At 35.2% G+C, this 24,582-nt stretch overlaps 1 protein-coding gene across 1 annotated transcript in view; it reads left to right on the forward strand.

Moving 5' to 3' along the window:
* Positions 1-24,582, forward strand: part of UNC13C (unc-13 homolog C (C. elegans)) — a 163,971-nt gene that overhangs the window by 30,323 nt on the left and 109,066 nt on the right. Inside the window, 5 exon segments of the mRNA XM_010281395.1 lie at positions 1,080-1,158; positions 2,987-2,992; positions 9,461-9,532; positions 14,709-14,928; positions 22,800-23,027. Coding sequence (XP_010279697.1) covers positions 1,080-1,158; positions 2,987-2,992; positions 9,461-9,532; positions 14,709-14,928; positions 22,800-23,027 — 605 coding nt within the window.

Here is a 24,582-nt window from a genome sequence, read left to right on the forward strand (position 1 = left end):
TCTTTGCCAGCTTGTTCATGCTACAGGCAGTTACAATGTTTCATACATAGTGTGTCATATATGCACTGAGGTCTCATTTGAGTATAGAGAAAAATGTCCTAACAGGCAAAAGGTAAGAAACGTCATTTCACCAAACCTGGATGGTTCCAGAAAGTGTAGGAATATTTGTACCATTCCTTTTAAATTCTTTGCAGTAATTAGAAAAATTAATGATTCTCATGTGACAAGTGTATATCTTTTTTAATGACCATGACTACTTTAATGTTGAAACTAAGTTCCTGTGTGGAAGTATTAACAATAATATCAACAATTTGGAGCAGGACCATTATAAAAAACATTCTGAGTTCTTTTCTAGTTAAAGAATTTTCAGCAAGAAGAACACCTAATACTATTGTCACTTACTTGTTAATATTGAGGAAGTTATTGATCTGTCTGTTTTAGAGACTGCAGGTTAAGCTTTGTTTTTTCAAAATCTTGGAAATAATCCCCTTTGTGCATTGGGGTTTTTTTCAGAACCTAGAACAAGGATTGCGTTCTTCCCATGTACTGTTTTAATATCTGTAATTGTGTTTGGTCAATATGGATCAAAATGAGACTGCAAACTCTTTTCTTAAACCTCCAAAATTACTTTCAACTTTTCCGGAATAAGAACTTGTCTGTGAACCAACAGGTGATCGTATAATAAAGTAGAACTTAGACCTTGTCCTTTAGCTAAATGTGATGTAAGTAACCTCTAACCATCTAAATGTGATCTAGGTCACCATGGGTTCATCTTAAAATGTGACAAGTTCTATTTTCCACATTCACGTGGACTCATATGAGAAGATAACATCTAAATGTATGGTAAAAAGTTTTAGGCAGTATGAAGCAACCTTTCAGCTACTCTTTGCTTTTGGTGAATGCCAGGAGAAAAAACATTCTAGTTAATTTTTCATAAGAATTAGAACATTTACCTTCTTTAGCTGATAACTGTTAATTTTTATTTTAACTGTAAATACGTATATTATAAGAGTTTCTTAAGGATGCAAACTTAGAAGCTTAGGCTTCAATTTTCTTCTTTGCCTTTTCATGTCCTACAGTGCTGGCCGTGGGCTTTATGGAATTGATAGTATGCCAGACCTGCGTAGAAAGAAATCTTTTCCCATTGTTCGAGATGTGGTGAGTAACTTCTGATGCCATGAAACTGTTGATTCATTTGTCAGTTGTCTAGATCTTTCTTGTAATTACTATTGTGAATGTGAATGACAGTTTGTCACCAATTGTTTTACGGGAAAAAAAAAAAAGGTATTTTGAGAGAATGGATTGAGGCCAGTAAAAGTCAATGATGCAGCTGTTACAATGCACTAGATAATTCTGAGTATCTCATTGAATATTTAGATATTACTTGTGGAATAAAGTGCATTACAAGCAATAATAAACTACTCATTTTTTTGTTGAATTAGCTTACAAAGACAGCTGTTATTGAGTGCTGGGGATACCAATTGACTTGACTTAAGATATTGAAAGAGGAAGAAAGTTCCGTTTAAAAAGCAACCCTGTTTCAGTATGAATGTTTTAAAGATTTATGCATACTTCTGGTACAAGATGAAGTATGTTATTTTAGCAGTCATTGTAGACAATAATAATCTAGACAAATAAATTTCAGAAAGGTGAAAAGAATGGCAGTTCCTTTGAGATTTATTCTGACTTCCAGTCTAAACAAGATTAAGTAAAATCTCTCTGCCCTGAAGAATTTTAAGGGCCATTCACATTTCTCTCCTCCTTTTCCTGAAGTATAAAATTCATAATTCAGTAAAATACATATTTAGTCTCTGGTGGTGGTGAGCCCCCAAACCAATTTCTCATTGCAAAGAAAGGGAGTGAGCCAAAGTAAATGATTACTGTCGTTGTCTTTAAAAGATCAATCTCTGCCAAATTATTGCTCCATGTATTCTGAGCTACTCTGCTCATTTACTCTGCAGTGATATAGCATACTATCTGAAGGGTCACAAAGAGAAAGCACAGCAACTATTTGAGAATAGAATTCCTTCTTGAAATCAATGAAAAGTTGCAAATTATGACATATTAGAGCCTGCATTCATTGAAACCATCTTTTTGATAGCAGTAACTCCACTGTAAGTTGTATTATACATGAGTATAATTTACAGCCACGTTATGATACTTTTATGCATATTAAATAGCACTTTGCTTTATTATTAATTATTGGAACTGTTTGCAGACAGGCATTGCTCAGAATGAGTTAAGACATCAGGGTCTTAATATTAACTATTCACTTTCAAAAACATAATAATCAAAGTGAAACAAAAAGGAAAAATCACATTTTGAATGGTGAAATAAAACTTTCATTTTATTATTCTAATATGTCAATGATTAATATGTAATGATTACTACTTTGCTGTCCAGTCATTAAAGGATAACTCCTCTTGAAGGAATTCTACCTTTAGTAAGTGGAAGTTGCAGAGTTTAAAAACTGAAATTTATTCTGGAATTTAATCATTATGCACTTACATCATAGCTCTTAACTATATGTTCTTTAACTATATACTTCTTTAAAAAAGTAAATTATATTACAATTCAGTTCTGCAGCTGTAAACGTAAAACAATTTTACCAACTTAAGAGGAACTTATTTCAGACAGTGTAGGTCATCTTCATCTTTGAAAGATCATTTGTATTTGAAGGTATGTGCATTTTAAGCAATTTCAGGTGAGCTCTGAGCTTGTAACAGGTGATTCTAAAATACCTCATTTAAATCAGTAACTTAATTCTCAAGTCCTTGTAAGAGGACTGATCCTTGTATGATCTTTTTTATGTTTACTTATATGATGGTTTCAGCAATATAGAAATAATTTTGCTAGAAATGAGTTCTAGACTCTTTTGACATCGACTGAAATAGCTATCATTTGATATCTTTGTTGTTGTTGTTGCAATAAATCTGATTAATAATATCCTTTATAATTTCTTTCCTATCTCGACTGGATTCTTCAGGCTATGGTAAGTGCTTTTATACTGATAAGTGTTCTAAAATGTTCATAATAACTCTTTGGGATTTCATGAATGTCATACTTTATGCTGAACTTTTATTGGAAAATAGAAAAACTATTTTACGACCAAGAATTTAATCCTAAATTAAGTTGTGCCTTATGTGAATGTCTTGTCCTCTGCATCATATATGCCAAAATTATTAGGAAAAGTTTATGTTAAAAAGTGATCTATGTATTCCAAATATCCTTTCTAACGATACAAGCAGATTGTGTAGGACCCAATCATGATGCTTCCCCTGTGGAACTGAACAGCCTTAGATACCTAGATAAAGAGAAGTTGAAAGTGTTCCCTACTTTTAAACCCTTCTGCATCAATCAGTGAAATTCTTTGATCTCTCTTGTAAAAGGTGAATTTCCCAAAGCAAATAAAGACTCTTAAGTACTATGGTGTAATTTTTTCTGATAACTAAATTAATGACTCATGGAAATACTTTCTTTTTGGCACTTGTAAAGGTCCCTCCTTATTTACCTAGTCCCTCTGCACTTCCAGTTTCTCTGCATTAGTTTTCATGCTTTCAGCATGGTATCTCAATATAAGGTTTATCAAAATGATGTATATCTTCTTAAGATGATATTTTTGACTCCTATTTGTTTCCATAAATTCACATTTTGAAATATCCAGTTTTCGACAGCAGCCTTACTAGTTCTCTTTCTCCTAAATCGCTGCAATATGTTTTTTCACTAATGCATTGGGACTCTGCTTTCACTGCTTGTTTTGGATTGAGTTATTAGAGAGGAGAAAGCAGTGAAAATCCATCTACAGGAACGGTTGTCTTTGCTGCAGTCATGAGTTTTACCATGGGTCATTATTAAGAGTTCTAGGAGAATATATCTGGTATAGGAGGGAAAGGCAATGAAAGGAGAAGTGATCATTCAAGTGCAGTAACAATAGAGCTGTTTGAATAACGATACAGGGAACTTGAACACACCTCTGTTTAACATGGAGCCAGAAAAAAGAGTGAGTGCACTTGCTGATGTAGGTGCTGTAACTTCTACTTTTAAACAAAAATGTTCTCTCTTGTACTAGTTAGAGCTTTTATCTGAGGTGGGACTACAATCAGGGAGAGGAATAGCAATAATTACAGTGGCGGCTAGAAGTACTTGACTTGACGATGGCCAAATAGGTGTGGTGATCTGCCGTAGACAATGTGGTTATCAGTCATAGACAAAGGTAGCTAGCTCTATTTTTCTGTCTCACTATGCTTCAGTCTTTGCTTCTGTTAATGGAAGTCATCATTTGAAATGTTATGGAAACTCTAGAGAATTCCTGCTTTCATGTGATTTAAAGGTGACTTTATACTTGTACAATCACTGTAATTAGGCAAATTTCTTTTGATCATTCAAGAGTGTATTACTACTTAGCTTTAGCAATTGATTATAGGAACACAAGAATAATTTGTGAATCCTTGCTCCTGTTGTAAAACAGTCTGCTTGGTTCATACTGTTGAAGTAAACACACCAGATGAAACAACTGCCCGTTTCAGCTAAAACAATAATTCACTGATACTTCTTTTTAAGTGGCTCCACAACAAAAGCATTTATAGATGCTAGAACTCAATTACGGTAGTTTAAACTTTTTTAAGTTTGAAGACATTCGTATAAATTGCAGCTGCCACATTCTCAGTTTTTGTACATTGTCAGAATAATCATTAGATAAAAGCTAAATATATGAACTGATTTACATTAAATCTGCTGTTTGCAGATTTAATTAATAATTAAGGGAGTTAAGAAAAGACAAATTGGATTAAATATTTTAATAGTCATATATTAAATAGAGAAACCATAAAAATAATCAAACAGTATTTGTATATTTCTGTTTTTTTAATTCTACTAAATGGAAATCATAATAATATGATTACATTATTTTATTTCACACTTGTGTGTTCCAGGAATTAAGAGTTAGTTGTGGGGAGATTAAGAAATTATAGATGAAATTCTTTGTTTTTATTGTTTTCCATGCCATTTCTGACTAACCTTAATATTCAGAATTATCTTAGTGGCATGCTCCTTTGTCTGTACTATGAAAAGAAATATGAAGAAAAAGTAAATGGTATTACAGTGGTGTCCAGTAACGATTGTGTAGTTAAGCTGAGTTGCCATTTCCTTTCTAAATCTATTTTCTGGGTTTAATACTGCAGTTCTGTTGAACATTTTAGGATCAGATATTAACTCTTTGTAATAGAAAAATTGTGGTAAGGGGGTAAGTAATTTTGGACAATAGCTCGTTTCCTTTTGAGTGATTTCTTCTGCCTTCCTGCACCCTTCCCCCCACAAGCCAAAGGAGTACAAATCTGTCTTTCAAAATAACGAAGATCCCTAGAGTGATAGATTACCTCTAGTTCCTAAAAAAAAGAAATAATTCTGAAATTGTGCAGCTTTTAAAAGCTGAAAAGAGTATTTATTTTATTTTCATTGGATTCACCTCTAGTGGGTAACTTTTACATTGCATTAAAAATGTAACAATATTTGTAAAGTGGTAACAAATATTTTGCTTTAATCTTTTTTTTCCCCTGGTGATAGCAGTCTATAGATTCTTTTCAAGAAAAGATTGTGAAGGAAAAGATGATCAGGAAAACTGAAACCCTCTCTAAAAACAGAGGAATGAGTATTGCATGGCACAGACAGCATTCATGAACAGTTGCAAAACGTTAGCTTGACTACTTCTTCCTCCCTGCTACTTTAGCTGCTCAAAACAGCTTTCTTTTATTTCATCGTGGCAGGTTACTCTTTTTTTCACTCACAAAAGTTTTCATTTACATTTAATTGTAGCTTAGGCCTAATTCTTTTTTATTTATGGTTACCACTTTTCAATGTTTTTGCTAGAATGACTTCTAATTATATTTATTTTTTTAAGCTGTTAAGGCAAATTTGGAAGTAATACATAAAATAGTAGATAGAGGTTATTGGGGGATCTTGAAAGCACCTGAGCACAAAGGAGACTAAGTTGTTTTAAATCCTGTATCAGGGATTTGGGAAAACATTTTAAAATTCAATAGGTAGTGTTCTGCTTTATCATCATCTCTTAGTGTTTGGGTTTTTTGGGGTTTTTGGGGTTTTTTTTAATATAAATTTATCCATATGTTCATGATGCAATATTACCTACATAGACATCTTTATACTCTGCAGTTCAAATTCTCACATAAGTAAAGACAACAAAGTAGTGTCTGAACTTCAGTTTGAGAGGGTAAGCAAGTGTAAACTGCCGAAGAAGTCTTGTGTCCTGTTAAAGGAGAGCAGGACACAGTGAAAGGAGAGTAGGACACAGTAGGACACAGTGAAAGGCTTCAAGATCCTGTTGTTCACTTTGTACTTTTGATGCTCTGGCAATTTGGACTCCCTTCCTGGAGGCTCCAGGTCATTAGCTCCATTTACCTTTCTTCCTTGCTACTATTTAAAAATAGAAGGGCAGTAGGGGGAAATGTTTTCTTGCTACCTTCATAACCTGTCACCTCATTTCCCATAAATGAGTCTGGCAGCATTCTTCCTTCCTCTTTCCAAAATACTCACTCCTTTTTTCTTCATTTGTCCTTAAGAACAGATACTGTTCTGTGTCTGTTCAGTGCTTCAAGCTGTTGAATTATCACCAACTACAGTATTTCAGAATAGAAATATTTTATTTATGGGCTTTCTCTTGAAGATGCAGTTCATTCTGACAGTTGAATACATGTAAATAAACCTTGTGAGTTTTTTCACTATAATCCCTGTAAATTTAATCCATGATGACTGTTAACCGTACTGGTTTATCACAAATCCTTCTAGATTTCGCTTTCTTCTATTACCATTCCAACATGACAAACACTTTTATTAAGAACAGCCCAGTTGTCTGTTTCCTGTCAGGCTTTGTTATTTCATATATGATACTACACTATGATCTTAGAGACACTTCTGGTTAAGCTGCATGATTCCAGGAGCGGCTCTTAGGAGAGCTGGGCCTCAAGGACACATGACAGGGTCAAAATTGCTTCCCTACTTTCCTTTTTCTCATGGAAATAGTATCTATTTATTGACTTATACTGATAGCATGAACCTGCAGTTCTCCTGCTGGCTCTTGTACTTTTACTGATGTATTGCTGGAGGACAGAACGCAGTATCATTCACTACCCTGTATTCAAGGTTAATGTTGTTATGCATTTTGTATTCCTGCCCTGACAAGTAGTCCACATTGGCCTATAATCTGTACTGGCTCCGATTGTGTATTTTAGACCTAAAAGGATCAAATCACTTTCAAAGTGTAAGGTACATGAAGGTTAGAGGTCAAAACTATAAAACTAACATACTGCAGGCGAATGAATGTTAATGGCTACTTTCCAAGACTTTGAGAAGAAACTTGGGCTTCAAGAACAACCAGAAGATGGGTGCTTTTAAACTGAATCTTTTTAAACCTGAAAGTCTAGTGATTATGAAGATTGTTTCTTTTCTTCTTAATGTTCCTAACACATTTTTGCTTGCCATTTCTGACTTTGATGCGTGGGTCCTGTAGCATTAGATTTTGTCACAAAGTTTGAAAAAGCAAAGCCTGGGATCTGTTTAATCTTTCCTGTCACTTTGTCAATCTCGCAGGTGCACACCAATGGAATTTCCCATATTCACAAAAACAAAAGGAAAAGATGGTCACAGAGAAGCAAGCAGAATTATTTACTTATTTATAACAGAGTGGGAAAACTGATAGCAAATTAATGGCATAAACTTGGTAACCTGATAAGAGTTTAAAAGAAAAAAAAAAGGGAGGGGGTTCCTTGCATCCCATATTAACTGTAATAAGACAGTGATGTATCAAATCAAGTATTTCTGTGCCAAGGATGACTACTTACCCTATAATTCGTTTCACAAGATTAGTAGTTTTGTTTCTATCTGCAAGTTTAATTATTATCAAGGGAAACTTACTGAAAATTGAATGACTATGTTCTCAGGGAAAAGTAAACATTTAAAATTAAAATTAACAGTTCTAATATTTCTAAATAAAAAAATCCATTTAAATTATGTCAGTGTTTAAAATTATGAAATGGGAAGAAATTGGAATTGTCTCTCCATCCAAAGATTAATGATGCAGTTCCTCTGCTGAAGTAAGCTTTAATTGCTTCTGACCCAGTATGTATTTCATAAAAATAAGAATGTCATATGCAAAATAGCATTGAAGCTTTTGCTGTAATAGCTCTATAAGGGTAGACTACACAGACCAAGTTCACAGTAACGTGATGATCAGTGTTCTCACAACAAAGGTGAGAACAGACTCTCAACCCAGCTTAGTGGGTGGTTAAATTGATCATCTTCACGCTGCTAGACTATGAGGGCAGCAAGGTATGACAATGCAGATGCTGGATTATGGAAGAACAGAGATAAAGCACAACTATACAGGCATACTTGGAATGTTTTAGAATAGGGGGAAGGATGCATGAGTCCAATTTTACAGGTAAGATACAGTAATATAGCAATGTTGTGGTTAATATTTTGTACAGTGGAATAAATCTTATCTGTTTCTTATCTGTCAGGCCAGAAAGACTACTGATAGCAGAAGTGGTATTCAGAGTTGAAATATTATTTGGAAAACATACAGAACTCATTTCCCCAGGGTCTTTTTCCTTCTAATCATTATACTCTCTAAGTAATTCTCAATGACCCATTTCAATTACAGGAATATTACAGTAAGGCAGATGAAATTTCCTTGTTTGTTGTATATTAAAAATACTTTATTTTCAGTGCCTTGGTATGTACTATACTAGAGCAAATGTGATTGTCTCTACAACTAAGGACATAGTCTTCAGAACTGAGAGGAGTTCTTACACTCATCATGTGGGCAAAAAAGGACAGATTGAGGCAGAGTTCGAGCCTTTTTTCCTCCCTCCTTGAACCAGACTATTTCTTCATATGAATATTGTCTAAGAAAAAAATTACTTGTAGGTTTCCCAAAAACTTTTTATTTAAGATGAGTAGCATTTGATATACATACACACAGTTAAAAAAATGCTCAATGAGTTACAAAAAATTATCCAGACTGGCAATTTGAACCGTAAGACTTACAGAATGATCTGCCGTGTTGCTGCAGGCACAGACAGCTTCCAAATTAGGGCAGGATGCCTATCCTTGTACCACATTAATTTGGTTGGCAAAGCGGAAAAACAGCGACAGCCTGTGATTTAAAAAAACTGAGTCATAAACCTCTGAATAACAGGTTTTATATTAGAAATGGCAGTTCATCTAGGCACTGCTGAAAGAAAGAGTAATGTTGATGGAAATTGTGCTTGCATTATATACTGAAACCTTAAAAGTTTTGTGCTGCAAACAGTAACTAAAAGTTTTTATAATTCCTATGGTTTTGCTTAAATCCAGTAGCATAATCAAGTAGTACTTGCCTTCCATTAGATTCAATAATTGGAGTTACTAGTATAATTTTTAATAGTTCTGCATTTGCTTTAAACAGACACTTGCAGCTCGAAAATCTGGTATTTCCATGGCCATGCTCATCCGAACCTCCATAAACAACGATGAAATGGTAAGTGTTTTCAATGGCAGATTTAAGCCATTTAAATAACGGAGAAATTTTTGTTCAAAGCTCTTTAGAAAATATCTCAACCTTAGACACTCCAAATTGCATAAAACTGAGTGTATAAGAATTGTGTTTACTGTGTAGGAACTTCAGGGATCTTAAGCAGAATTTACTGCCTGATCCACAGTGACAAGACCAAGTTTGCTTCTGCTGACTCACATCCATGACAGTCAGAAGAGACTAAGCAAGAAACCTTTGTTTTACAAAACAGTTACTTGGTGAAAGCTTTTATTTTAAATTGTCCAGCTGCACCATGTTTACCTGCAGTCTTTCAGCATTTGTCTCTCTTCATCACACTATGAGTACAATTAGAATTACAGGACTCTGCAGGAAAGTTTCTGTGTGATTCCATGCACCCACCCCCACCCCAGTCCTTATAGGTGTCTGGGACATTATTTGATTTTGTAAATGTAGGTCCTGCTAATAACACATGTAATTCTAGATGAAGAAATATTTTATTCATACAATAAATGACTAATCTTTTGAAAAATCATATTTTCATAGCCAGTAAAACCTGAGTGTTCTGATTTTCTATTATTGACTTCACTTACATTTTGTAAAAGAAATTTTTTAAACAAAAACACAACAGATGCCATTTTCTTCAGGAATACTTCATGTGATGCAAGCAGATTTACATGGTTGAACTAAGCAAAAGCACTGATTTGAAGGAATAAAGGCCCCTTTTGTGTTCCTTAACTTGTTAGTGCAAACATAGCCTTCTAGAATACATCCTACATGGAAAAAATGAAGTGTTGAATTTTTCTTACACTGTTGCTAAAGCTCCATAGTAGAAGAATGGAAGAGCAGAATATGTTGACAATTATTCTGGAAACTGAAAACCATAGCACAAGTATACACACATCCATCACTCTTCTCTGATTTATCATTAAATTCTATGCTTATATGGTAATCATAAAGGACCAATTTGGTAGTACTGGATGGAGTGATGAGGTAGGAAACAGCTGGTGTTTTAAATGATCTTTCAGTAATTTTGTTTTGCTATCTCAAAATAGCTACGAAGGCTGATAGAATGAAGAACAACTATGGAAACTTCAAAAGAAGTTAAAGGCTGAGGGAAAACTAGAGAAAAAAAACGTAGGCCATGCAATTGGTGCAAATTAGACTTTTTTCCTCTATGTTATAGGTGCTACAAAAATACTTAAGTTCAGTAAAAGAAGACCCTAAGATACTCCATATGCTTTACTAAAAGATGTCTACTAAACAAACAAAACCATTTATAAGTATTACTACCTTTTATGACAATAAATGCACGTTCAACTATTCATTTACGTGCCTCCCCTCATGCAAAAATTACAAGGCTGCGACTCTGGAGGGCTAAAGGTACAAGTTTTGGAGATAATATTAGTCGACAATAAGTGCAGGACAAGAAAGAATAGTTTGGACTGCACTTAGCTTCTGACCTAAGTGGTACTGTTCAGGAGGAAAAAAAAAAAACACAAAGCAAATCCCAGTGGACAGCTCAATGTAAACATTTCTCCAATGCCTGCTGTCAATCAGGAGAAACTACAGAACTATGATTCAGGAGAAATGGAAAGGGAAAAATAAATTGAATGTATTCTTATGCCATTATACTCTTTAGCCTCCCTTTGAACCAAGCCATATGAAAAATTGTGTACCAGAAATAGATATTTCGTAAGAAAAATCTTTAAATAAAAATGTAAGTATAAATGCAGACAACAAATATAATTTAGATACATAAAAGTTCATTTGGTGAGAAAATGTAAAAAGCTAATTCAGAGAAGTGAATAAGAGAAGCCTGTCTTATGCCAGCCCTCACTAAACATACTAAAGGTAAGTGGGTACTCTCTTGAGGATAAATGTAAACGTACAGCCAGTAAAACCACTTGCAAGATATTTAAAACAAGTGAAAGGTTATACTTTTCTACTTGGTCTGTAAGTAGCCATCAGAACTTAATGCCCTAAGACATCATCAAAACTGACTAGAGCAGGATTTGAAAACAAAACAGGCATTTTCAGGCATAAAAGGACTCTCCAGATACTCTCCACAAAACCAGATGAAGAAGTGCCGTCACCAGAGTTACAAAAGAAAATCCCCTTTGGGCAAGTTATTCCTCTGATTAAGGCTTTTCTGGATTTTACTCTCCCTCAACTTTTTCTGGAGGGAATATTAGTGACTGATGGAAGCAGGTTATTTGGCTGATTAGATCTATTATGGAAATTCATTGAACTACTGCCTTTTAATAAAAATCAAATGCCACTTACTCCAAAAATTAAAACCTGAGGTTAAATGCTTTGAGCTTTGCCGCCTGGCATTGCTATTCTTCTGGTATAACACATTCATGACACAGTGAGTTTGTATGTTCCCAGGCAGTGATCCAAAGATGTTTTAAGCAGTGTCAAAATATTAACTTCAGTGATGCTTAAACATATGCTTTCAGTTGAGCATTTATTTAATTGCTTTGCTGAACAAAGAGACAGAGATACAAGTTTGTGAAAATAATACATAGATGGCATTGAAAAAGTATCTCAAGTAGTATATGACAGAAATAAACTTCACTTCAGAGGATAAGCAGATAACTAAATAATCCTCATATATATTAACAGTGCTAAATGTTGCCATGACCAGAGCTCAGTGAATGCGTATAATAGATATGTTTAAACAGAGAAGATTATTAGGAATGAAATCCTCTAGACAGTAAGATAAATAAAGTTCTCCTTTACAACTGCAGTTTGGTTTGTTAACAACAGGGGAAAGAACATGTTCAGCAGCAAAACCAGTGTAAAAATCGTGTCTTTCAGCTGAAAACTTCATTTGCCCTCAGATGATTATTTCAAGGCCTGTTGAGCTGTGCCATTTCATTACTTACTGCCATTTCAGAAATAGATAAAAGTTCCTCCCAAAATTATTTATACTGTGAAAAAACAGTGAAGCCTGATCAGGGCAAACAGGCAGGATTTGTACAGATACTACAGTTTTGTACAGGATTTATACTGACACTACAATTTGTACTGGTACTACTGATCAGGAGTGTGAGTGTGTAATCTGCAAAGGAATGTTCAAAGACCTGGTGGTTTCTGAGAAACATGAGCCCTCAACAAGCTGCATAAATTAACTTTGTGTTGTTTTTGAGGTTTTCTTTCTGATCCCCGTAGCTTATAAGCTGTGACATGGGAGGCAGAGAGTGGAGAAATGCACAAAGATGAAGTTTGCCAAGTTAGGTGGCCATGACTAGCCCCAACCCCTCCTCAGGTCTGCCAAATCAAACCAGTGCGGAGCTTTGCTTGCTTTCAGGGGAGTTACTAGATGGCTAATTATCTAGGATAGGCTAAGAAAGCACTCTGGAGAGTGCAAAAAATTCCATATTTGTTTGTTATTCCTGCTTTATCAGTTCTACAGTGTTCTGAAAGGTGCTAGGATCAAATGTCCATGAAATGTCTGACCACATTTCTTTGGCCAGGCTTCACAGGATAGATGTTTTTAGCGTGTCAGTATGAACTTCAGTAAGAGCTGTTGCAGCCTAAGCTACTTAACATTTGTTTTTGTTATTTGTAGTGCTTGAACCTATGAATCAGTAGATTTATGGCTACATGGTAATGGTTTTTCCATGGTAGCAAAAATCCTTTAATTGATGGCTCTGATTGTGCAACATTATGCAGATATGCACACGAAAAATATTTTATTTTTATCAGACAATTTATTATTAGCAGAATATCTCACATGTTTGAGCAGAGATGCAGATACGTAAAACCAAGAGCATGTCAGCGTGCTGTTAGAAAAGCTAGTATCTTGCATTTGGCATATACTTACCACAGCTGAATATTAAGATTATGGGAGTGTTAAAAAATGCTTAACTGAATAAGTTAGCCATGCTTTCTGTACTGTCAGAACTGTGGCAGTGATGTTAAAGTTTGTATGGACAAATCACACAAATTCCAAAATGTTGTTCCACAGTTTGCTACAGCTACACAGCCAGCATTGTAGCTACTTTGCATTATATACACACAAGATGAAGAGATAGTAGGACAGACTGACTTTTAGAAATATCCCACTTCCCACTGTGCTACCTCTTTTAATATGGTTTCTTCTTTCTAAAAGAAACACTTCATTAATTTATAAGGGAACAGATCTAGAACTTCTAACACATTCATTGCAGCCATGTGAACATTTAGTAAAAAACCCACCATCACCATCAACAAAAAACCCAAGCAAAATAACCCACCAAACCAAAAAACCACACAAGGTCATATTTTTGTGTGGCGCCCAGTGCTGCCTACAAGCTGCTGAGTTTTTCTTATTCCCAATAAATGAACTGGATTTAGAAGATCTGGGTGCCTGAAAACAAAGCTCAAATAAACAAACCATTGTAGCTAAACATAAGCCTATGTTTTAGATACAAAACTTCAGGGACTACTTTGTTTTCACATTATTAAGCACTAAGGAGCTGAGATACAGATTGTTTGCAGTACTAATCAGAGAATAGCTGACAATTGCTGTCCTGCTAGAACTGGTCATGGGTCCTAAGCCAAAACAGCCCAAGAAATGGGTGTGGATTTTTTGGGGAGTATGGATCGTTCTTGTTTATAGGTAAAGGGCATCTTGGTGCTTAAGAAGTAATAAGTATGCTATTATAGGAATACAGACAAAATGGAACCATAAAATTAGATCGCTTTTATCTATTGAGGAGATTATATAGACACTATGTATTAAAGTATAGTACTGTATATAATCAAAGTATTTTCTGTGCAGTGTATCTAAATTCTAAATGTATCAAGCATTTAAATATTCAGAAATAATGTTAGGTAGTTACTTAAAATGCATCAGTGAATATAACACTAATGATTTTTCTTATTTCTGCCATAAAATATGAAAAATAGGTAGGATGCTGTTAATTGACTGACCTGATTCCAACTGAACTCTCCTATTTCTGTAATCAGTCAAAATGGTCATCCAGGGTTCTTTTGTCTTCGAAGTGCAAGACAAAATGAGTAAATCAATTTTGCAAATTAGTTCATACTTCTATCTATATTCTGGTATTTTGTAACATTGTAAGTGTAATGACATATATTTTAGCTCCAGTTCACTTGTATTAAACAATACTTTCAACGAAGTCTTGATTATTATTTTTTTCTTACCCAACAGAAAATACATGTCTTCAAGAAGACATTGCAGGCTTTGATCTATCCGATATCATCAACTACACCTCATAACTTTGAAGTTTGGACAGCTACAACTCCCACATACTGTTATGAATGTGAAGGTCTACTTTGGGGCATAGCCAGGCAAGGCATGAGATGCACTGAATGTGGTGTCAAATGCCATGAGAAGTGCCAAGACCTCCTAAATGCTGACTGTTTGCAGAGTGAGTATTTCCTGGCAGCTAAAGCTTTGCAATACTTCACACCTTTTGCTTTTGTGTGTGCACACAGTATTTCCTGAAGCAAAGGGCCAGATCGTCAGAAATCAATGAAGATATGTTGAAGTTTATTGGCTGAGGGGCTACCCAGAATCTTTATTTCATACCTACTATTAATTTTGCTTTTGTCCTTGGAACTTGCTGAATGTTGCTGCTTAGTTACAAAGTAGTGTTTGGTAGCATCAGTATATTATTTACTTTCTGCTGCCTATGGCAACATCCAGAACAATTTGTTACATGATGTAAAAACTCTCTTGGTTTTATTTAATGCAGAACACAAGAAATGTCAAATCAAAGATAAAAAAATACTCTTAATACTTATCGTAGTCATATTAATATGCTATAGATTAAACAAAAATATAAAACAGTAAATAGGATCTTGTCCCTTCAAAATACCAAACCACGTATGTGCAAGGGAAAAAAAATATTAGTCAGGAAGACCTTTGGAACTAGAATTAAGGTGAAACAACGTTTTTCTTTGGTTTTTTTCATTGGTCAAATTTATTCCAGTCACCATGTCTTCTCCTCCAAAAATATCTGAGGTACAGTTAAACCATACTTAAATTACAACACAATTACTACACAATATTCTAAACAATAGAAAATTAAGACCTGCAAATGTTCTGATTCTGATTTTGGAATGGAAGGGGCTTTTTCAGCTCTGGAGTTACTCCACATTGTTCACTGTTGGTATGTTCCCGAGGGTTTACCTAGCATCTACACGTTGGAAAGTACATAGATATTCCTCTCATGTCTGTCTTTCCACTGTGTTCTCTATGTGAGGAGTTGTCACAATGGATGGATTCTCAAGACTAATATCATTCAGGAACTAATCACAATTTCCCAGAGCAACTGACCCCATGGAGCATAAATCAATGACAAATTTCTAAATCAAACTGCTTAACTGTGCTTAATTGTGATTCTACACTATGGTTGAAACTGGACTGTGTTTGACAGCTAATCTTTTCGTGTAGTTTCACAAGTGAGAAGAGAGTCTTTGCTTTGAAAATCAAATATTATGGAAGTATATTGTGCAGCATTAATATGCTTGTTGGTGGTGAGTTTTCAAAAGTGTATAAAGAAAATACTCATGATTACCTTCTTCAATAAGTGCAAATAACTTCTCTTACCTGGACAGTAACAAAAGAAGGTATGCTTTCATAATGTAAGTTCCTTTTCACTATTATTGACTAATTGTCCCGTTTTATTCTAGGTACATATTAAAACTAGCTAAGAATAATTAACTGCGCATCAGTCCACTGATCTGTCTGTTTTAGGTAGTCACTTGACACCCTAGTTCTGCTGGGAATCACTTGGCATATATGACCTGGAATTAGAGGCATGAAAATTAGTTAAAAGAATGGTGAGCTTGTATTTCTGCTGGCAACAGGGTATGTGCAAACCATTTGCCAACTAACTCCTCATTAAGTTGATGGAGGAAGTAGAAATAGCTTTCCGAAATTTAATCTCACCCCTTATGCACATCTTGTTTAGCACTATTTATGTACAGGAGGAAGAAAACAGGGAGGAGGAACACTGAATTGATTCTGATATTCTCAGAATGGAATATAGGATTCATCTTACAGGAGGGCCTCAAAACAAATCTGTGTGGGTCTAAGTGAAGCTTACTCTCGGCACAGTCTTCAAGGAATTGGGCTATTGCTACATTTGGAGCTACTTTGCTAGGACTCTCATCTGCTGCTCGCTGAAAAGGCTGATTGTATTCTGTGACAAAGATATAACCATCAAGTGTTCTACACGGTGTTGTGGGAATTCCCCTGTCATAATTATATACGTAATGGTCTAGAAATAAATCATAGCTGAAACTTTCTCCATCAGAAGGGGACGTTTTCTTTCTGAGGATTTAACAGGATAGCGTATCATGTTCTATTGCATTGTTTCAGAAATATTTTTTATTTAAGAGAATCAAGATTGATTCGCTCCATGAGCGAGACGCATACAAGACATCTTGATTTAACAGTAGTATAATGAAGTATTGCAAAGATCAAATGGTTATGAGCATTGTAACCATGACTTTCTGTTTGGAGGAACCTTTCTGTTGCTGTTAGTTAGGTTCTTCTTGTTTCACCAAACTTCTGTGAAAACCCTCCTCTGTTCCACCAGGTTTCCCAACCTAGTTACTGCATGCTATTCAGTCCCTTTTTGCATTACATTAGAGGGAGTTTGGAGGTTTTTTGTATTGGAAGTTTGATATGGCAAGGGCATTTTATTTCTGTCTCATGGATCATCTATCCTGTAGTGCACTCTCTTCAAGTACAGCACAACACAGATCAATGGCACATTCCAAAGAGATACCTCACATCCAGTCACCCCTGATTTTAATAATATTTAGATCTGACCTTTAGGATTTTGATTCATTTTTATCAGGGAAAACAGCAGTTAAGTCATTGTGTTCTCATTCCTGCAGAAGTTCGCAGAGTGAAAAATGAAAACTTCCTGAGATGCCTGTGGAAGATAGCATATATAAAGTATAGCATTTAAATCTATTTCTGCTGTTTGAGAGAGTCACAGTTCAAACAGGAATTGTTACTAAAGCTATTCCTGCTCAATTATAAAAGCATCGTGAGAAAAAGAAGATCCAAGATCATGTCCCTGACAATATCAGGGTTATGACTTTCTTGCAATCCTCATGTAGTCTGTGATTTCTCATAACAGAGAATGGTTAGAGAGGTTGTTCTTTCTGAAGCTTCTTAAAAGTGATGAAATATCTTGTTACTCTACACACTGGAAAACAACATTCAAGCCAGCTAGGCCTGAGTGTAATACCTTTGTATTTCCGTTTGCATGACTTTTTGTGTGGCAATTTGGTCACGGTTCACTTCCTCTGAGCAGCAGTACAGGAACTGATTCCAAGTGTTAGTGTTGCCAAGCCTCTGTATGGAGGGGCTGAGCTGTTATTACCACTCAAAATTAGTAATTCTTTCCCTGCATGGTGAAACACCTTCATATGATATTTACATGCTGACTATGCTTCTTCCTGTTCCACCCCTCCCACTGTCAGGGAAATAACTTTGATATACTTTGATAACTTTCTAAGAGCTGAGCTATTTTTCAGGGTGCCACAACCACACGGGTGGCATGAGAGGTGTATCCATCCCTAGAATAGTTGCATCTTGGTGAAAACTGAAAAGCTACAAAAGACATATGAAGTATCCTTTTTATCTTCCTTTTCAATTCTCCGAAGAAAAACTCAGCACGGTTTCCCTGGCCCATACCACCAGCCCCAAAAAAGATTATAAATGGTTCAGAGCACCATATTGCCTTTGAAGAATTTTTACAAACACAGAAATTATAAGGTTGAGAGACAGCCTGTAAAAAATAAATTGAGTTCGCAGTTCTCTGTGGTGTAAACACTTTGGAAGCATTGAACAACTGAGTCTTGAAAGCCTTGTAAGCCTCTAGAAGGCAAACTGCAGATAAAAAAAGTATTTAACACACCTAAGGGATCCTGGTCTTCCCATTAGTATGAAACATTTCAGAGCATCCTGTCATGTTTTTTTGCAACAGAGTAATTATTCAGTGAGTTTGAATACTATGCTACTTTGAAAATGAGGTTCATGTACTTTTTTTCATTTATGTTAAAAGTATGTAATGTTCTATTGAAAAAAGGAATTGACCAGTGCAGTTGGTTAGATTTCTATTTCTAAGAAGGCTGATGCTAACAGTATCATAAAGTGAAATGAATGTGGTTCACTGTGGTTATTTTTATCACAGTCATCCTTTTGGCCATCTCATAATCACTAGGACATATTGGCCTCCAAGCTTCCGTAACTTTTTTATATGTAATGATTGCTAATGTAGACTGTAGAAATGAATTAACATCTCAAGCTTTTTAAGGTCAATATCTAAGCTTGTTCTAAATTAGGCTTAAAAAGAATCAGTAGTACATTCATTAGATCTCTCATCTTCACCAAGATATCCCTTTACGGTAGTAGGTGCAATATTAAATCAGAATTTATTTAAATCTTATTGTTTGTATCAGTCCCTAGGGTAAAAGGGGCTTGTTAACCTCCTATGCAATATAAATTATGATATTGTCTTAATTAGTCTGATCAATACTGCATGAGAAGAGCTGTTGATATACTGTCAGCAACAGAGGATGTAAAAATAGCTGTAATGAATAATTTAGTATCAATAAAAGGCTATGCTGATTTTTCAGTAAAACCTAAAGGAAATTGCATTTTAATGCATATTCCAATTTTATTTGTACCATCGCAAAAATCAGCAAGGATTTTCCATAGGAATACATTATTGTCATTCGGTTTGTGTCCATGTTTTATTGTTTGGTTATGATGTTGTATCTGTGCTTTTTAAAGAAGGACAGAAAATAAGAGAAAATTAAAATATTACTTTCCTGCATCTTAAAAGAATCAGCTGTCATATTTTTCATGCAGCTCAGCAATCACCTCTTTTTGTGATAAACTCACTGGAGAATTTTTTAACTGGTATTTGGTTTCATGGTAGCACTTAATTCTTGTTCTACTAATTCCTACTTTTTCAGTGTGGAAAATCCTTAATCACCTGATCTTTGGTCTTCTACATTTAAAAAAAATAGTTAACTGAGAGCAAGAGATTTTCAGAATTTCTCAAGATTTAGTAGCCATGGAAAACACCTTGAAGAAGCCATAATAATTCAGCCTTTTGACAATCTGGAATCACTGGTATCTGGTATCTCATCCTATGCTTTTCCAATCTTACGATATTATGCCTTCCTACCTTACTACGTATATCTCTTTCATTTTTGTCTTCTGATGTGCTCCAACACAATGAAAACAGTAAAGAAAACAAAGCGAACGTGTTCTGTAAGAATTCACTGGGATCTTATGCTGAAAGATGACCCATTCCAGCTCTGTAGATGTGTTAATAATTTTTCTTTAGCCATTGCAAGCTGAGAACACCTCAAGAAAAAATGCCATCAAAAGAACATAATGGTGTTTGATGGTATTGTAGAGAAGGAACTATGCTCCTCTTCACAGTATTGAAATATCTGAATCCTAATTGCACAGCAAGTTGTTCTACATAATTTTGTCTTAATTTTACTATCCATTTAAAGGGAACAATAATACTTTGATCCTCCCAGGAATTGAGGATGGCTAGCTGGATGACGTTTTCACAACTTTTTGGAAGGGTAAAATACTTATTGCTGCTACTGCTGACAATGATGATTGTTGCACTCAGTGCCATAAGCACTCAAGTAGTGTTTAACAACATTCAGTAATACCTATAGCAAGTGGTAATATGTCATTGGTTATAAAATATGTAGTATTCTTGCATCAGTCTTGTCAAAAGTTGAAATAGCCTGTTTAGCACTGCAGGTATTTCAGTTTTTGCTTCTAATATTTGTAATACCATTCTGACGACACAAGTCTGATGTTTCATTACTCACACCCAACTGCAAGATGGACATTTGTTTTTTTTTTCAAGAGTACGCTTAGGTTACCAATACAATATGTGTTGTAGAGGCATTGATCAGAAACAATTTTCTCTGATAGACAAAGGACATTTTATAAAAAGAACTTCACTTTGGCTTTTAAAGGGACTCTGAGGTCAGTTGTTATTTTTAGAGAGAGAAAGCTCTCTAGAGCCCTCCTGGGAAGAACTGTCAATAAAACCTGTAACAGCATGGTCTCCTTATACCTTTTTTTTTAATTATTTTTTAAAACCAGTAAAAGCTGTAGTGGTTTTGATGTCCCAGAAAAATCAGCAAATTACCTGAGTATTTTCTTTGTTTTCCAGACTTATTTTATAGGATAGACCTGACATACCACTGCAGGTTAATACAGTCTAGAAGTTATTCTCACATACATCTTGGATCTCTTCTACCATCCTCATATACTTACTGAAATTATCAGTAATGATAATTTTACTGGAGAGAGGAACCTGTCTGTTCCATATCTGTGATATCTTATTTTCTTGGGTCACTCAAAAAGAGTTTTCCAAAAGGTCCTAAAGTTTAATATCACACAAGCACAGGCGTGATGTGTAATGATTGAGTTTTAATATCACAATTTAGTGCCTACTGCTCAGCTTTCTTCCTTTCCGCCCCACCCCCGCTCTTTTTTTAAAAATACTGGTCTTTGGTAGTACTGTGAAAATAAAGTGTGCTGCCACGTTACACTCTAGGTGAGTTATGGATCATTGCTAATGTATTAGCAAAAGAGAGCAAGTGTTGCTGCATCTCAGAACTGACCCTGCAAATAGTGTTGTTCTGCCATTAGGTTTTCATCCACATAGCACAAGCCTTTGTAGCAAAGCAATACATTTCTTTCTTGAAAGTATATTGAGTTTAGGTAGAAGATTCTCTATTATCTACTGCCATGATGTTTACATATATTAATGCATCTGCATCTTTCTATTTTGTAGGAGGACAGAGACTACAGTTCTCTCCCTTGAATCTTATCCCTGGCTTACAGCTCTTAAGAGCAGGGTAATGAAGGTTCACATCACTTTTAGTGTGATGAATTTGCAAAATTAGATTTCGCAATATTGTCTATTCCCATCTCACTCTTTCCAGAACCTTCTTTGTGTCTACTAGACACGTATTCTTTGCAGAAATTCCCTGAGTGGTTCCAGTGTTAGAATTATAGTAAAAGCATTCCCTTTATTCAGCTGCAACATGAGTGTAAGGTCGTGTCTACTGTTCGGGAGACAGGGCATGGAAGAGTAGCTTAAATAGCCATCAGAAAATTCCACTGTTAAAATCGAGCTTTGTGAAGCACTCCTTTGTTCATGCGTGATGCTTAAGGAAGGGATAGAGTCCACTTACTGGTCTGGAGTGAGGATGTCAAGTCAGTGTTATAGTACTGTTTGACAGTTAGGGTAGTCCCAAACTAATTTTCAGTGTTATAGTACTGTTTGACAGTTAGGGTAGTCCCAAACTAATTTAAAGGCTTAAATCCAGTGAATGCTTAAGTTCAGTAGATTTTGAATGCTTTGTTAAATGGGTTTATGTGAGATTTTTTTTTTTTTTTTTTTTAAATGAATGATGTTTCAGGAAGGAATGAAAATCTTTCCGTGAGTGCAGGCAGCATCAGCAAACATTGAGATGTATCTGGAAGCAGTCAAGAAAGCATCTGAAGCTGCTATGCCTATTTCTTTCTACTGTTCATTAGATTTCCACTGTGGGAGAGCATAGCAGGAGTCTAGATTAATCTCCTTACTGTCAAACTAAAAATTTTCTGAAAAATCAGGTGGAAACATCACCTGGTTTAAATACTGTTTCTATTAATTTGGGGGGGGGGGGTGTCCTAATGAACCAAGTATGGCTTATTGTACCATCCTACTCCAAAAGGAGAAAGTGAAAGGAATGAAAATATTGTTATATCATGCTGGCTTAGAAAAAAAATTAAGAAATTATTTGAAGAATTATTCACATATGCATTATTGAAGTTCAGCTAGTAACAGAGGCAAAGGACAGAGCAGACAGACTCAGGTACTGAACACTTCCATGCACATTTCTGGAAGAATCAGTATGCCCAATTACGTAAGACAAGTTACTCACATGTTTGGATGTTTTCACAGTATTGATCAGTACCGAATAGTACAGATTCAATAAATGTTTCTAGGTATAACACATACCTGATTGAGGTTGAACATTAACCTGTCATGTTAAATGAGATCAACTGGTAATTTTAGGTATCACAAAGAATAAATATAAGAAGCTTGATATTATCCAGATGAAACACATACCTCCTTTGAGTACTGCAGTACCAAGAATTGGCTGGAGACTCTGGCGGGGAAAAAGAACTAAGATAGTAACTTTTTAATAAAAGTATTGACCTTTTCTCTCATTTCAGGAGCTGCTGAGAAAAGTTCCAAACATGGTGCAGAAGATAAGACACAAAATATTATTAGTGCTATGAAGGAAAGAATGAAGATTAGAGAGAAAAATAGACCAGAAGTGTTTGAAGTGATCCAGGAAATGTTTAATATTTCCAAAGAAGATTTTGTACAATATACAAAAGCAGCAAAACAAAATGTTTTGGATGGAACATCCAAATGGTCAGCAAAAATAACTATCACAGGTAAATTTTCTTCTGAACTGTTTACTCAAAGAGCTCTTTCTTTCCTAGGCCTCTGGTTCAGGAATAAGATTTATTTTAATTAGAGCTGGAACTGCATTTCCAGTTGTGTACTTGGGGCATCTATAAATGGTTGAATTTATAGTGTGCTAACTGGAAGAGTTTTAAGTTACAGCTGGTGGCAGAACTACTTTATATTCCACTGCGCTAGGAAGGTAAACAAACAGCATTGTTGTGTCTCTACCTCCTACCAGTACGTCCTGTGCTAGTGCACTTTTTGCCACCAATTGCAAGAGTTAAAGTTCACAGTTGTGTGTATGGTTTTTTAATGACTGAAACACTAAGAACGCTGCAGCTAGCAATTCCAGACCCCATTGGTTTGAAACTCATCATCCATTCTTGTTGCTTGACTAAGGGCGCGTTCTGGTTTAGTGATGCTGAGCCAGGGAAACCTGCGCACCCAGAACATGCTCAAGATTGCTTCCAACTGCATTAGGCTGGTTGCTTATAAAGATTTCCAGGTCCTCTTATTTTGACATTTCAGTTTTTAAATTAAAACCTTAGTACAGAAAATCTAAATAAAAGCTCAGCTGACTACACAGGTCAACCTGAATTTATATGACATTGGATTAGAGACAAATAGAGATTAAACTAAGAGACCAAAGAATTGAAAGGCAGTGATGTGAACCATTAAAGGACTCTGGTTAGATTTCAGATCTAAATTAGCCTTAATTTCTTTTTAGTATAATGAAAAGTAGTGTCATCTTCTGATATTTACTTCCAATAAAAGTAAATTAAATATTTTTCTTCAGGATTTGCATTATTCCTGTTATGAGGGATAAGGAGGTAAACTTTGGGAACTTATTTTGAGGTTTTACTAGTCAGTTTTGATAAAAACTAGTGAAACAAAAGCTATATTTTAAAAATAAACAATAGTGTATACTTAAGTAATACACATTTTTCTCACTACTTAACAGCAACTTGCATAAAAGGTATGTTTAAGTCAGTTCTTGGTGCCTGATGTATCACACCTATACATATGGTAATTTTCCTAATGTATTTTGCAAGATATTTTCCGTATATCCTCTGTAAGATCAAACACACGCACACCATTAAAAAAATACAGGAGTGTCCTTTACTACTCTTTTCTTTGTGAAACAAGTGACTAGGATGCCCTGTGCAGATAGATGGCATTATTTTAGCAAGTTACTCAGTATATGTGCAAATGTTTTCAGACTCTCTATCTGCTGGGTAAACGGTTTACTAGTGTAGATACAAAACTCATATTGTTGAATGTCTTGGTGGTTCTCTTTTAAAAGTAAAACTCATACTGACTTGAGTTTTGCAGAATCATGACCTAATAAATGAATCATAGAATAATTTAGGAAGTGATGTTGGAAGGGATTTCTGCAGGATATTCAAACCTTCTGCTAAAAGCAGGGCTAACTTCAAAGATAGATTAGCTTGCTCAGGGCTTTGTCCAGACTAGATTTGAAACTCTCCAAGGATGGAGATTTGACATTCTCTCTTTGAAACCTGTCCTGCTTACTGGACAAGC

This window comes from Phaethon lepturus, unplaced genomic scaffold, assembly GCF_000687285.1.
Source record: "Phaethon lepturus isolate BGI_N335 unplaced genomic scaffold, ASM68728v1 scaffold4732, whole genome shotgun sequence".
Lineage (NCBI taxonomy): Eukaryota > Metazoa > Chordata > Aves > Phaethontiformes > Phaethontidae > Phaethon > Phaethon lepturus.